This window comes from Pocillopora verrucosa, chromosome 1, assembly GCF_036669915.1.
Source record: "Pocillopora verrucosa isolate sample1 chromosome 1, ASM3666991v2, whole genome shotgun sequence".
NCBI classification, from domain to species: domain Eukaryota; kingdom Metazoa; phylum Cnidaria; class Anthozoa; order Scleractinia; family Pocilloporidae; genus Pocillopora; species Pocillopora verrucosa.
Window position 1 is genome coordinate 35,722,965 of NC_089312.1, and position 16,041 is coordinate 35,739,005.

At 40.1% G+C, this 16,041-nt stretch overlaps 2 protein-coding genes across 2 annotated transcripts; both read right to left on the reverse strand.

Annotated features, from left to right (window-relative positions):
- Positions 1-2,048: 2,048 nt before the first annotated feature.
- On the reverse strand, positions 2,049-3,461 carry LOC131798423 (protein TabA). The gene has a single exon (XM_059116067.2). It carries the CDS (start codon positions 3,459-3,461, stop codon positions 2,049-2,051), a length of 1,413 nt encoding a protein of 470 aa, XP_058972050.2.
- A 4,659-nt stretch (positions 3,462-8,120) lies between these two features.
- On the reverse strand, positions 8,121-15,804 carry LOC131798444 (protein NLRC3-like). Its single transcript, XM_059116090.2, has 4 exons — positions 15,641-15,804; positions 13,716-14,349; positions 12,959-13,039; positions 8,121-12,340 (listed from the first exon to the last, which is right to left on the reverse strand). Exons 2-4 carry the CDS (start codon positions 14,344-14,346, stop codon positions 9,987-9,989), a joined length of 3,066 nt encoding a protein of 1,021 aa, XP_058972073.2. The 5' UTR covers positions 14,347-14,349; positions 15,641-15,804; the 3' UTR covers positions 8,121-9,986.
- Between the last annotated feature and the right edge of the window lie 237 nt (positions 15,805-16,041).

The following is a 16,041-nucleotide window of genomic DNA, read 5'->3' on the forward strand; positions in this document are numbered from 1 at the left end:
CGTTTCGACTGCATACTGCTGGTCTTCGTAAGGCGAATAGGTCGACTGGACATGCGTGATCTTATAAAGCATGATGCTCTGCTGTGATTAGTTGTTTTTCAACAGCTCTGATTGGTGCACTTCGATCCTTGCTGTTTCACTCAGTGATTTTCTCCCTCGGCGGTCCGCCGTTGTCTACAACAACAAGGCATACGCGCTGTTTTCAAGTCGGACCACGCTAAGATCTCAATTAGTACGACCAAAAGACGCTGTCGACCCGGCTAAAGGGTCGAGGAAAAAATGTCATCACAATTTTTGAAAATTAGAAAACCGCATGCAAAAGTTTAAACATATACCTAGTGCTTCTGTATATCTTTTATTAGAATTCTCTTGGTAGCTAGCATCTGATCATGAGTTCATAACAAAAGCTGCCACTGACACGGTACATATATCTCCCTCAAAATCGGCTAGCGAATTGATTGGCTGTAAAATTGCGGTTTAAATGATTCAAGGCAATGATCATATGTACCTGATTTTCAAATCCCTGTTTCATTTGTTGCTCCAGCTGTGGAAAATAAGTACCTAATTGATAAAAGTACATCCCAAAAATCATTTTACGACTCTAGAGTCGCGATTTCTCTCTCTAAATATGAGGAAAATTTCACCAATATTCATATCACAACAGATGTAATTGCTTAAAGCTGACAGCGGTAGTGGTTTGCTTTTCTAAGTAACAGTCAATAGCTTCACGGAATTATATCAGTTATTTAATTTTTTTCTGGTTTTCTCTCTTTGCCCCTCGTTCGACCAGATAACAATTGAGAGCACGTTAAGATCATGTCGAGTGTCCTTACAGCCGTCCATAGTTTGAATTACAGTCGTTTCGCCTACGGGTCGTTTCGCCTACTATCTGTTCACCTACGTCTAGAGTCGATTCGCCTACGTCCGATATGTCAGTTCGCCCACGTCTTAAAGGTTCTGCTAGGTTCAACAAGGACTTTTAAACAATTCAATTTTAAAGCTTTGACATGTGAATCGTAGGCGAACTGACATATTGGACGTAAGCGAACCGACTCTAGACGTAGGCGAACAGACGGTAGGCGAAACGATCCGTAGGCGAGACGACCGGTTGCCTATAGTTTGTACCCGGCTTCAATAAAATGATCGGGTAAAACCAAACAAATGTGGTAAAATTTCATCAGAGGTTAAACTTTCGCTTGATGTTAATGCCGTTATACTGCGCTGGATTTTCTGAGCTTAAGGATAAACGAAAGATGCCAAATATATTGATAAAAGATAATGAAGTAACTTTGACGTTGAGAAGACAGAAAAACAGAGGAAAGAAAGACGGGAAGGCTGAGCGAGAAAGAGAAAAAACACACCAAGTGAAGAGCGAAGAACGGATGAAAAGAAATCGCTTTGTACACAAATCACTCATGTGGTAGAGAGTGTTTTTGAGAAAACCAGGCGAAACTGGGTAGAGGCTATAATACTCAAATCATTAAGAAATTTTGCTCAAACTAAGTACAAATTGTATGTTCGATGAGTTAACAACTGTATGAAGATAAGAGGTCAAAATATGTAATTCCTTGAGAGCTAAGGGGTTCTCCCTGGAAAATCCCCATTTCCCACATTTTCTGCATAATTATGAGGAAATTATATTTCACTCCACTTGGTTGTTTTCTATATTGATCAGACTAAACACAACTAACTGTTTAATGCAGACAATTTTATTTCTCCCCTCACCTCTCTTCAAAGTAAAGACAACTTTTCCTGATTCTGACAGGGCCCTAAACTATGAGCCCGATATCTCAAATGAGAAACTACTTCTAGCCATTGTTCTACCATAAGAAGCCCTCACATAACTTCCAAAAACAGTAGTGAATTTTTGAGCAACTAATTTCATTATCCCTGCTAACGTAAAATGTAAATTTAACCGACCCTTACATGTCTGGTTCATCAAAATTCAGTCAACCACATATTTGTTATTAATTTTAAAATCACTTGAAATCTACTATGCAATTTTCCGGAGAATATGACTCTATCCATGCGAGAATATAAATTTCCATTCACAAGTGAATACATTCTTCAGGAAATTTCAACAATGCAAAATAATTCTCGCACGTTTCAGCATCACAAATCACCTCAAAGCAATTTTCAGCCACACGCAAAATTTCTGCGTGCCTTAATTTCCCATTGAAGTTGAAACTCTCTGAGCGGCCGTACGCTCCTGCGCTGTGAATGATACACAAGTCACCAATCTCTGGATGCTCGTTCAGTTCTCGGTCGATGGCAAACTTGTCAATGTTTATGCACAGAGAACCCACCACGTCGAACATCTTCTCCCTCTTATTACCCTCGTAATTTGGACAGGCGTACGAAGGATTGTTTACCACTGTTTTGTAATCGGGAAGGTCTTCTCGCAAATGGTTTGGAATAGCTTGATCCTTTACAATGGTGATGTGGTTGTACATGCCGAATACGCTTGGGCCCATCAAGTCAGCCATGGAAGCATCCACGCCCAGGAAACGTTTGTACGTGTCCTTCATGTTGATCACACGTGAAACCAACCAGCCACAGTCAACGGTTACCAGCGTTCCGCATTCGTACTTTATCTGTAAAGGATGAAGATCAGTGTGCGGCAACACGATTTCTTCGTATAGACGTTTCACCTGTTGCCCGAGATCTCCGAGATCGATGGGTTCATCTTCAGGACGATAATTCACAGCGATACCACCTCCCAAGTCGACAAATTCAACTGCAATTCCTGTCTCCCTCTTGATTTCCACCGCTAATGAAAACATCATACGAGCAACTTCGGCTAGATCCAAAATATTTAAAGAATCTGACACCAGCATCGTGTGAAGACCAAAGCGCGTTACACCATATTCTCTGCATTTCTTGTAGGCGGAGAACAACTGGGATTTTGTCATTCCATACTTAGACTCGACAGGGTCTCCAATAAATAAGTTGTGTGTAATGTTTTGGTATGGACCAGGATTGTAACGAAATGAAATTACATTAGGCATCTTCCCTGCTAACGCCTTCTTCATGTTGTCGATTTGGGAAAAGTCGTCCAAGTTGACAATGGCCCCCATGTCAAACGCCTTTCGGTATGCTTTGAAAGGAGTGTTATTAGATGTAAATATGATATCTTCGCCTTTAATTCCCAGTTTTTCACAGAGGAGGAGTTCGGTCAGTGAGCTGCAATCCATTCCCATTCCACAATCCTCATAGAGCATTTTCATAATTTTAGGGGTCGGTGTTGCCTTCACTGCAAAATGATTCCTAAAACTCGATCCAGTTAATGATTGCACCCAGGCAAAGCTGTCAGTGAAGTGCTTTGCTCCTGTTATTATTTTCTGCTTGTCGTAAAGGTAAAATGGGGTTACAAATTGAGAGGCTACTTTTCTGAGCTCTGGTTCGTTGCAGGGTAAAGGTTTCTTCCTTAAGTGTTTCAACGCATTGCTGAAGTTTTCCATTTCCAGCCAAATCTACATGGATACCAACGGTAATAATTAATCATGACGTGAGCACTTTTTTTACCTGGCTTTAGAGTCTCCTTCCTGTTAAGCTGCAGTGCAGTTTTCCTTCTCTTTGAAATATGGAATGCAATTTGCAATTTGGGATAAATCAGCACGAGTAAATTATTCAAAGGCTGATTTATCCCACATTGCACGAGAAAAATCATGTGATTATTAGTTAATAAAAAATAATATACATGTGTAACCCCAAAAGGATACCTAAGTTGCTGAGTAGACTATTCGAACGCACATAGAATGTGAAGTGATCTTTAATAATCGTTGAAGATAGCGCTAAGACGTATTTGAAACTGACTACGAGGACTACACCAATAATACAGACAAAAACATCGCAAATAGAAAAGAGATAAAGACTTGCTTTAGTCTAACTCCTAATGATCGCAAATAACTGACAGCAATAGCATCTATAAGAACAAACTAATAGCGATGAACAAATGGCGATGATCTAGCAGCGATGATCTAGTAGCGATGATTGAAATGGAATCAAATAGAAGCCGAAGAAGTAGTCTATGAAAAATCACACGGAATGTGTATCACTTGAAACACGCGCAAAGGAGCTTACAAAACTAAAAGCACCCAATAAACAACGATCAAAAAAGTTTCATTGAGATCTTATACTTACCGACGAGTTTTCGAGGCTCAGCTTGTAAGTAAGAATGCGAACTGGAAATTGGAAAGTCTGCCGAGCTTTAAATTCTCTCTTTCCAAACTCATCAATTATTAATAATATTTATAAGGTGATCATCCAACTAAGAGACTTAATTTTGTCGCGTGCATGCGGTTTGAAACTTCGTTGAAAAATTGAGGCATCATTCACGGGTTCCATGCCATATCAAAGCCTTAAATTTGATAAAGCATCAAACGTTTCATCAGAGTTTCCAAGCACTCGAAAACAAGAAAAGAATTAGCCCTACTGCCTCGTGCTTTCATATGTCTCGTCTTGTTTAGATGATGACCTTGATAAAACACTTGCATTCGTTTTTGACCCACGCTCGTCATTTATTGTGTCCCAAATTAGCTCATATAGCTTAAGTGTATTGACAGCGTGTGTCAGGCTTAATGCGATCCTTACCTAATATCATAACTGATAATCAGCTAAAACGATGAGACTTCCGGGTATCCTTAAATTTCGCCCGTGTTTGCGAGCTAAGTTTCCAGTTTTTTTCCATAATCGATGTTACCAATTATTACGAACGAAAATAAAGCTTTCAGCCTCCTTAAAACGCGGTCCGATGAATTTCGGTTAAAAAAATCGATTTCTTTTAAACTCTGCCCATGAATCTGTCTTAGTCTAAACGTAATCGAAACCAGCTTGGTTTTTCCGAATGTTGCAATAGGATTTCTTCTGAGAGAAAATCGCTTCAGCCCTAGAACGCCCTTTTTTAATAGCGCTAATCATCAAAAATTGTGTTGTAAAGAATTTAGTTAGCTAAGTTGGTCAGTTAGACAGTTAGTTAGCCAGTTCAATATGATTTAGTCATTTGTTTATATTTAGGATGAATGGTTAAAAGACAAAATTGGCATCTAGCAAGAATTTTCACTATAGGTGTTTTTTGACTTATTTGAACGTTGAAAATGAATGGAAAAATTATAATAAGCCAGTTGATCATTTCTTATTCCTTTTGGCGGTCTTATCTTACAGGTATAATTTAGCACGCTCGAAATCTCTTTTAACTTATAGGTGACTTTAGGTGTAAACATGTAGTACTTTTCATCTTCATGTTTGAAAGATGTACTGAAAGAATCACAAATGAAGCATCAAAATCAAGCAAACTGTGGATGGTCAGTAAGTTTCAGGGCAAAATCAGGAGATGTTTATAGGATAAACACCATGTTTTCTTGCACATAGAATAAGGAGCTGAACGAGAATGATATCACAATTGGTGATCACAATAAGAATCTGAGAAGCAGCAGTAACCACAGTAGACACTAAGACGAAGCAAAGTGATGGCGACCACAATTTTCATGCTTCTCGTTTGGTGACTGTGGCCTGCCACAACCTTTATTTCAAGCCTCGTTTTAAAAGTTCTACGCCCACACTCAAGCGATTGGTAGAAATTCAGGTTTGGAATCATATTGCAACCTCCATGTTTTCATTAGTTTCATGCGACAACCATGCTGACGGCCCAATGCTCCCCTGCAGAACGAGCGTAATTTTTGCGTTTTCAGGCATAACTAGGCAAACGCGATTCACTTTTAAGCAAGAGAATATCAACTGTGAGAACCGATCCCCGTGACCTATGATTGTTTTTTTTTAAGTCTATTTTTAATTTCGCACCACGCTGGGAAGTTATTTTAATTCATACCTCGCATGATAACGATCTCGATATCATCTGTCGTTGCAGTTTCCGATGTTCTTGAATATTTTTAAGTCTTTTTACAGCAGGATGGGAATATTTGCATAACACCGCGTGCTTGGGAAAAAGAGCACTCACCTTATGCGTGACTCGCCCTTGCGCTCTCCTCGCGCTGACCGGCGTTTGACGAAAAACGCAAAAAAGAATAAGTCTGTTTTACTTGCTAGCGCATTGCGTATAGCCTTCTTCTCAGTTTTCCTAGCGCTCTGTTTGCTTCCGACCATGAACATCAATGCTTTGTAATTTTCTTTTTAATCATGCTTTGTTATCACTGTTCAGTCCTCACTTATCATTCAGTTGCTTTGGAAATCTGAGTTCTTTTTATTTCAACAAAATAAACGATACTAAAAATTTAACGAGAAAAGCTCATTGACTGTAAACGATGGGAAACGAGACAGCGAGACTCTGGGAAGAAGGCGAATCGAGATCGTTTATTCGTAGAAGCAAGGTTGATTCTCTTCCGAAAAATCTGCACACAACACTTTTAATCTTGCCACAGTACTTTGCATTCATTATTTTCATAGTTAAGATTATCTTTAGTAATACCAACCAACATAGAACTGATTAAACTACTATATGTCAAGTGGTTCCTTTACCGGCTGTGATGAATGATTCAGTTTCATCTTTCATGGTTTATATACTTTTCAATGGACATCGTTTTTACAACCAGGTATTTACTGTATGAATCTCATACTATATTATCCACTGGATCCATTGTGTCTTCGCACAACGCAAAATTGGCTTCTGACGCTATTTTGTTACAGTTTATTTATTTATTTATTAGCGATATTTATGCAGGCTGGCCCAGTTCAGCTTCAAACTGGTTTGAATGGGGGCCTGCTTAGGACATATTAAGTAAAACAAAATGAATTTAGAATTATGACATGGCTTGTAAATTTGTCTAATCAAATTCAATTGCATGAGCGTGCTTCATATTCCTATTGTGCAAGTTCATGACGTCTGCATACAAATCCCTCGAGAGAAAAATTTTCTCCGCGATTTTTTACTCTGGGATTTTACTATTAAACTAGTAGTAATCAAAGATTAATAAGTGCGTTAGAAGTTCAATGAATTTAGCTAAAATCAAACAAAAACAGAGGAGGAAATTAGTTGAGAGATTAAATGAGAAAGACGAAGTATTTAAAGAGCAACATGAACAACAATCGAATCTTCACGCCTGGCATGCACACAATGACTCGGTTTGTTCGGTTTGTATTTGTGACCGCTATGGGTCAAAGCACAATGGCTTGGTAGATTTGCTTTGAGACAACTTTGTGTCAGAGTTATCGGTTGATTTGCTTTGTTGTTCGGCAAATTCGAGGACATCAATTCAAAGCAGGAGAGCAGCGAAGGTCTTCGGTTTGTTGTAGTTCGGACAACGCCGACATCGGGCTTTCTACATGCTCTTGGAGTACTAAAAAGTTTCCTGGTAAGGCTTTGACAAGTTGAAGCGATGAACTTTTTAAGAAACATCGCATGAAGTTTGAGAAAAATAAATGAACTTAGCGAATAATCCAAAGATATCCACGGAGGCGACACGGACGCACGAGCAGCTTGCACTCGCACGCATTCGCGCGAGGTATAGTTGCTTGCGCATAAAAATAGTTGTGTGCGCATGTCCACCAGGTGAGCCCGCAATTTCTTTGGCCGGCTATTGGGCTTAAAATTCGTGCGCGCGCTTAATAATTATTCAAAATGGCGCAGATTTTGAACATCGCCCGTCCAAGTAACCAAAAATCTCGAATCTTCACGCCTGGCATGCACAGGTATCCCATCGACCACAGGATCCCCAAAGATTACGAAGCGTTCTCCTAACGTCGAACGCAAAAACTGGTTAAGACTTCGGCGGCAATTTAAGCTAAACTAGTAGTAATCGGAGATTAGGGAAGTGCGTTCGGCATTTCAAAGGGGAAATATTGTTTTTTGGTTATTAGGATAGATGAATATGCCTATGGTATGTTGTCAAATAAAGGGTTATGGCGTATTGTGAAACCTGTATTTACTCTGTGTACGAAAAGGTTTTAAAGGCTAGTTATATCGTATGGTTTTTGAAGAGGCAGTCGTCGCAGTCCATCGGGCGTGTACATATACAAGTTTTACTGTAGTTGGTGTGGTAGTTAAGTGTTATTAAGTAGTAAGAGAATAGATGAAAACGTGCTTAAATGTAAGCATTAATTTTATTTAAATCTATGTTATTAAACAATTTTGAAAATGTGAACTACTTCTAAAATTTAGTATAAAATGAAAGAGAAACTGTAAAGCTTTCACAACATGCATTTATAGATCTAACACCATATTTTCTGTGTTGTACGGGGATGATAAAATGTGTTTTTCTATTTAGAAATAGTTATCATAATAAAGGAAATTAATTATGACCAGGTGAGCCCGCAATTTCTTTGGCCGGCTATTGGGCTTAAAATTCGTGCGCGCGCTTAATAATTATTCAAAATGGCGCAGATTTTGAACATCGCCCGTCCAAGTAACCAAAAATCTCGAATCTTCACGCCTGGCATGCACAGGTATCCCATCGACCACAGGATCCCCAAAGATTACGAAGCGTTCTCCTAACGTCGAACGCAACAAGATCGTTTACAGCATAGCGAAATGTTTTCCTGAAACAAAATTATCAACGCGCTGAAGCGTAGCAGAGGGAATATTAACCCTTTTACAACATTTAAACCATTGGGTTGAAAATGTTATAAAACAATTGGTTCATACGTCAGCTGTGCGTTCATCGAGATATGAAGCACTTGGGAAGTTTGGAGAGCACTCAAGAAGCTAGAGTTTCTCTCGGCTACGCCTCGATTAACTCTTACAGATCTTTCGTGCTCTCCAAACTTTCCGCGTGCTTCATATCTCAATGAACGCACGCTGACGTATGAACCAATGGTTAAATATGAAATACAAAGGGAGCCCCTAACACAAATTAAAATTTACACATAAGATATACAATATACGTTACATTACAAAGGGTACTACATCAATTCCGTAAATGAAGTTTGAGAACTTTCTTAAAAATAGGCAGTGAATTTATGTTTCGTAGTTTACTAGTCAGAGTATTCCACACCTCTGCACCTTTGTAGCTAAAGGAACCTTGATATTTAGATGTTTTAGCCAGGGATAATCGCAGCAGGTCTATATCTGGTATTGTAGGCATGGTATTGGCGGAAAAAACTAAATTCATTCAAAAGATAGGCGGGCCCGAGACTGTGTAGGCATTTAAACACTTGTAGGCAAGTGTGATATTTCCTGTGATTTTCTAAGGAAGGTCAGTTAAAAGTACTGCCTGTATTTTCTACTTTACGCCCTTCGATGATGTGAGGTGTTCGCAGTTGCAATTTGTCCAGGTAGTCCCGATTTGTTTTCCACAGCCATCTCAGACTACACGGCAGTAGTCGAACAGTGGAAGTATCGAGGAGTCATAGAATGTGATACAGGCCTCTCGAGGAATGATTTTGCGGGCTTCCCGCAGCATGCCCAGCCTAGCAGATATTTTGGAGGCAATATGGTCGATGTGATCACTCCAAGAAAGGCCTGGATCGAGCATGACTCTGAGATACTTGAACTGGTAGGTCCTTCTAAAGGTCTTGTCAAAAGCTGAAACACTAAAACTAGCAACTCTCGAGAGCCTTTGATGCGTTCCCACAGCATAACTTTGGTATTAGAGTATTTAAGAATGCAAGGAGGAGAGCAGAGTAGAGTAGTTAAGAAACAGATAGTTACCATTAGTTACTACCTAGCCTGCTTATGATGTTGCTTAGATCAGCAGACAGGTAAGACTCGATTTCATAGAAATGCGGAGTGTTTACATACTGTTCAGCTAAAACCATTTTCAATACTTTTGAGGGGCCACGTTCTTTCCAGATTGCAACGGTCCTTCATTTTGCATTACAATTGGTACCCAATCTCCACATATCGTATTCAAAACTAAAACCAATCACCATCGATCTGGTTATGTCTGCATTTGAGTCCGTTGACATATTTTTACTTTGCGTTCCCATTGGCTCCTCGTAATGTTTAACATCTGATTAGCTGCGGTAATCATTTTGACTTTGATTACACTACGATCAATTTAAAAGTGTTAAAGAAAGTCTAAACGTAGATTGGGTTACGCAATAAGATCGCCAAGTTTTGAGCGGAGTTCCCGAACTACAGCCTCGGCATCCCTGTTGCCAGACAAATGCAACTTCGTCAAGGTCGTGCTGCCTTTAGCTTCATCAGCTAGGACGTTAACACCACGATAACCGATGCTGTTGCGAGCCAAATACAGCTCTTTCAGAATAGTATTACTCTTAAGGGAATTAGATAAAGCGAGAGCGCCATGATCAGTAATTTTGTTGCTCGATAAATCCAGCCTTTCCAAGGAATTATTGCATTCAAGGGCAGCTGCTAAAGCAGTGGTGCCAGAATCTCCAATATCATTATCGTGCAAACCCAGGTCTTTCAAGGTTTTGTTGCATTTGAGTGCTTCAGCCAGACTAGTAGCACCAGCATCTCCAATGGAACCACCAGCCAAAAGAATCATCTTTAAATTGGCGTTCACTTGTACTGCATCCGCAAGGAAAGAAGCACCAGCGTCTCCTATTTTATTGCCAGACAGTCTCAAATCCGTCAGGGTTCCATTGCACTTAATGGCACCCGCTAGGGTGGTAGCACCAGGATGGCCAATGTTATTAAAAGACAAATCTAGTCTTGACAGAGACACGTTGCATTTCAGGGCTTCGGCCAGAGCATCAGCACCAGAGTCGAGGATGTTGTTGAAAGGTACTAACAATTCCGTCAGAGTTGTGTTGCGTTTGAGTAAACCAGTTAACGCACAGGCTCCAGGACCAAGAATCCTATTAGTACCTAAATTCAACACTCTCAGGGACGAATTGCTTGTAAGGGCCTCGGCCAGAGCGACAGCGCCTTCTTCTCCAATTGCATTGAATGAAATATGTAAACTTGTTAAGGTTGTATTGGTTTTAAGTGCTTCAGCCAGAATAACAACATCAGGATCACAAACGTTTGACCTTTCAAGAGAGACAAATTCCAGTTGAAGAAGCGAGCCAAAATCACGTGACAAGCGAGTTGGTAGATCGTTATCCTCCTTGCATTCTTTGATGCAGTCCAATACAACCCTGAACCATCTATCTCTGACTTCATCCACCTCCTGGTTCAAGTGTGACGTTATGCTCTTGACTAGGATCACCGTTGTCTCCTCGCATCGTGCTGATAAGATACCAAAGACAAATGGAAGGACTTCTTTCAACTGTTGGATGAAACACTTGTCAACAGCTACTTCGCTGGGGCTGATTTCCTTCGCAATCAATCGACGACTCAGATAGTACGCGGCAAACCATTCTTGAAAGCTCTTGTGAAGGAAAGCATAACGTCGGCGCGGTCTTAATTTGCTGCCTCCAGGCTGAACGGAGAGAAATCCAAATCCAGGTAACTCACTTTTGTGATTTCCAAGCTGGCTTTCGTCAAAGTCTAAGTTGTCTTCGAACAAACCGTTAAGTGCTATCCCGCCAAGGTGCTTTAGTTGGGTTCCGTACTCTTCAATGAAGTCTTCGCCGTTTACTGGCAGTTGTTTCTTTTGCTTGTATCTTCTTAAAACACATTGCACTATTTCCACATACAGCTCCGTTCTACTTTCTGGGAAGACCCCTTCAAAGTCCTCACAAACCAGGCAAAAAAGTGCGGTGTTGAGAGGATTTGCCGCCATGTCTTTCAACTTTTTATCTTTTCCAATCTCTTCGATGAGAGTTTTGGCCAAATTCTCCCTTGTTTTGAAGTACTTGGTGATAAAGTTTCGCGCATCCTCTTCAGTGAACCCTTCAACCTCCAGCAATGTGTCACAATGTCTTCTAACTTGAACTCCAGCTTCGTGTCGCGCTGTAACAACCAGGTAACACTTTGGAAGAAGCCTTCCTTGGATGATTTCGGCAAACATTGGTAGTTTACTCACAGAAACTTCATCCAATCCATCAAGGACCAGCAGAACCGCAGACTGATTGCGGCGAATGAAGTTGAAGAATTTCTCCTTCTCGGCCTCATCGATACCTCGAGGAAGAAGCTGATCATCAATAGCCGCCCATAGGTCTCCCTTCATATCGCGACATTTGATGAACAACACGATTTTGAAGCTTGGTAGGAAGCCACCTGTTTCTTGCTTTCCAATCGCCCAACCATAAACAAGTTTCTTGCAATATGTGGTTTTTCCCATACCAGGCTTCCCCTCAATTAACGATGATCTTGGATTCTCACATTCTTCGTGCGACTTGAATATTTCAGACATGGTAACAACGTGTCCTGTGGCTCTCCCTCCTGCTTTCATTCTGCTTACCACTCTGAGTCTGGTATAGATATCACCAAGATGAAAACAAAAGTCCTCGCACCACGGAAATGGTGCCAACCATCCATCGCGGACTTTGTAAAGTTGTCGTATTCCATCGATCAGTTCAGTTGGATCAAAATCATCTGAAAGAAGAATTTGGCTTTTTCAATATGCTGACATGCGTTCCACGAGCTTTTACACAATCTGTCCAGCACTACCTGTCCAGCACTACCTGTCCAGCACTACCTGTCCAGCACTACCTGTCCAGCACTACCTGTCCAGCACTACCTGTCCAGCACTACCTGTCCAGCACTATCTGTACAGCGCTATCTGTGCAGCACTTTACATATCCACAAAGACCAAGAAGTGGTGGAATAGGGAACCAGCAGTTTACAATACTCTAAGCATTTCGTCTGGTATCCCGGTTTTCCTCGGGGCATTCTAGGTTACAACACAATTAGCTTGTATGTGTGTATAAACCAATCATACACTCGACTGCAAAAAAGTACGTGGATATTTCAAATGAATGAATGACCACAATTACGCGTGACTTCGGTTACAGTGACCATACCAATTATTGTAACATAGTCACACAACACGGTAATCACAAATTATTTTGAGACAAAGTCACATCTTACATAATCATTTCTCAAATACTTCGCCTGATTCCTGTACGCCACTTTCAAACCTCTTAAGTTCACAGATAATAAGAAAGAGTATATAACGTTCTGATAACGGTATTAAATGTTTCGAAGACTGACCTTCAGCTTGCTTTGATCCAAGGATGGCATCTAACTTTTCACTGACGTTTTTTACTTGTTCTTCAACATGTTCAAGCTTTCCTTTAATGATCGAGAATGTTTCCATGTTGATAAAGTCGACAAAGTTTCACTACATTCATAATATCTTTAAATTAAAAGTTCTGTATGGTTTTTTATGAAAACGTGTGAGAGAATAAAATTTGAATGGGGAAATTGTGAAAATGGGAAGAGCGATACCTCTGAAATGAAATCTGATCATTTTTCTTACGATGTAGTCACTTCCGATATGGATCGTGACGTTTCACCTGCTTACTGTGAGTCTCCTTGACCACCTGAAAAGACCAACAGGGGGAATCTGAAAGGTCGCGAAAGTGACTCTATCGCAGGACAAACGATTACGTTCACATTTTTATAAGTTTCTTTAATGCAAACTTTTTCACAACATTAACCGGGATCTATGGAAATGTCCGCATCCACCAAACAATAAGATTCAACAAATAAGGTCACATCCACCGAATAGCCAAGCTATCCCCCACCACTTCACCTTCATGAGGTGTAAGACTATTTTACATGTACTTGTATCCTACACAAGAGCAAAAAAAGCCTGCCCTGCTCTGAACGCACCTCTCGTACATTTCAGGTACTTTTTGGCAGAGTATCAAATATGTATGCAAGCTGTCGCATTTTACTTCCTAAAAATCGCTTTCGTCATTTTTTCAGAGCCCTCAACCCTAAAAAAACTACTTTTGTAACATACCTTCCACTTCTTCAAGCTTTTCTTTAATGTTGTCCTCATCTTTTTTCCACATTGATAGCAACTCCTTGTAGTGTTCCTCCATATCAGGATCCATACTTTCATTCTTGAGCTTGATAATAGCTGCAGCGTACTTTGCTCCTCCTAATCCAACTATTGCATCACCGATATCCTGCCATAAGGTGTTGAATGTGGTGTCATCGACTGCAGCCTGCTCAGCGTGACCGTATGTAGTATTTCGGTAAAACTTCACCCTGGCTATGTTAGCTGATGCACTGCCTTCTGCTACAGGAGGAAGACGGTCCCAACCATTGATAGGAGGACTAAGACCACAGATATTCCTCAATAGCACCACTAAGAGTGTGATATCAAAGCTAGCTGATGAAACAGAAGCTGTAACGACAGGGAACAACTTCCCCCATTGTGTGGGATTAATAACTTTCTTCTTCCGAAGAGACTGTAGTTTTGCATGTTCTGGGTGACGAGCCAAAACTTTATGGAGTCCTTCCGGCGAATGTATACCATCAAATGTGTCTCTTAAGACCTGGGACCCGACATCCACCAGAAGGCGACAAAGCCGTGCATAGTTTGTTGTCTCCTTGGTTGAAGCCACTGAGGGAGGACCAGAAGCCATCCGCTGGTTAACAAATAATACCAAACAAATTGGTTAGCTTAACCTAATTTTGTCCCACACTGAAAAATGGTGCAAATCTTAGAGCAATCATTAAATCTTATTGCAGACAACTTCCAACCTTTAAAAGATATTTGATACTGGATCATGTACCCACCACGCTACTCTTTAATTTGTAATTCAAACATTATCGCACAGTCCACAAACTCAAAGGCCGGTTATTGAAAGAGAACTTTAACCTTTTTTCATCCAAACCACGTTCTAAACAATCTTAATTCAAGCAGAAATATCACCTATACTTCACGTTTTCGCAAAAACTGTCTAAAAGGCTTCTTTTCAGGACTTAAAGAAAGATCTAATTACTTTGAAGACCTTATTTAAGTGGAACTTTCGATGTCCATTGATCGTCAAATTAGACCTCGTTTCAATTGTTGTAAACTGATTTAATTGGAACAACAAACCCTCTCTCGCTTACACAATTATTCCGACTGAAGAACAGTTCGCTTAAACCTTTTGTCTAAATTGATTTCTCTTTTTGTGTAATATAAACCTATTTTTGTCGTAGTGCTTGATGAAAATCACATCTAGACGACACGTCTTAAAAAATGTCAATCTTAATAACACGTTCTCTTGTTTCGTAACGACATTGAACAACGTCACGACACAATAAAAACCAAAGTCTCTTAAATGGATGCATATAACCCAAGTCCTAAAACTTCCACTAATATTGGTCAGAAATCTCGGTCACATTTTTTCAGTGAAGATCACATTTACTTCATTCCCCCTCTTCAATAGGAAAAATAATGAATCAAAGCTAGTTTTATTTGCCGAGAAATTTAATACATTTATTAGATTATGCCTATCGCTCACGGGCACGTTCCTCATCAATGAACGAGAACTCAAACTAAATTTATAAATTATGCTTGGATATGCCACGCATTAATTAAAAAAACCATTCTATGAAAGTTCTATCACTACTTGAACGATGCTTATTAACTACATTTGTGTGAACAGTCGAAATATTTTGGAACAGTGTGAGCACACTTATTAAATCTTCCGCTTTCAGTTACGTAGAATGTTTGGCAGCCTTACATCATCACTAAAAACATACCTGATCGAGAAATTGCACTCAGATGAAGTAAATCTATCGATGGTTCATTGTTTAGGAACTCATTAGCAACGATATAAAAATATTTCCCAGCTGTTTCTTTTGATGCATAATGTATGTCGATTAAATCTTGTGAAGGATTACTGTTTGAGGGATTTGCTCGAATAACAATTGAAACATTCTGCTTACCCAATGAACTGAAACCTCCCTGTCAACTACAGCCAGCAAATAGAATTTGGAGAATGTTCGATTCTCGAAGCTAAGGATGAAAGAAAACGATGGTTTCTTGCATGTATATAAAACGAAATCTGGCGCTTGCCCTTTCGTCCCGGTGGTCGGTGACGGTCTGTGACGGTGCGATTTGGCTTTTGCGCCTGCACTCACTTTGCCCAGAGGAATAATAAAAACCCAGTTAATATAGCTTAAGTACCGTAACAAACAAGTACCGACTTGTTTCGTTCCCTGTTCGGAAGCTTTAATTTACTTGCGTAAGGTGCCTGCCTGTTGCCACAAGGAAAATGGACCACGTTTGTGATTGAAGAAAAGATCTTTGGGTTAGTGAGGCCATATCAAGTTTTTCCGCTCTCCAT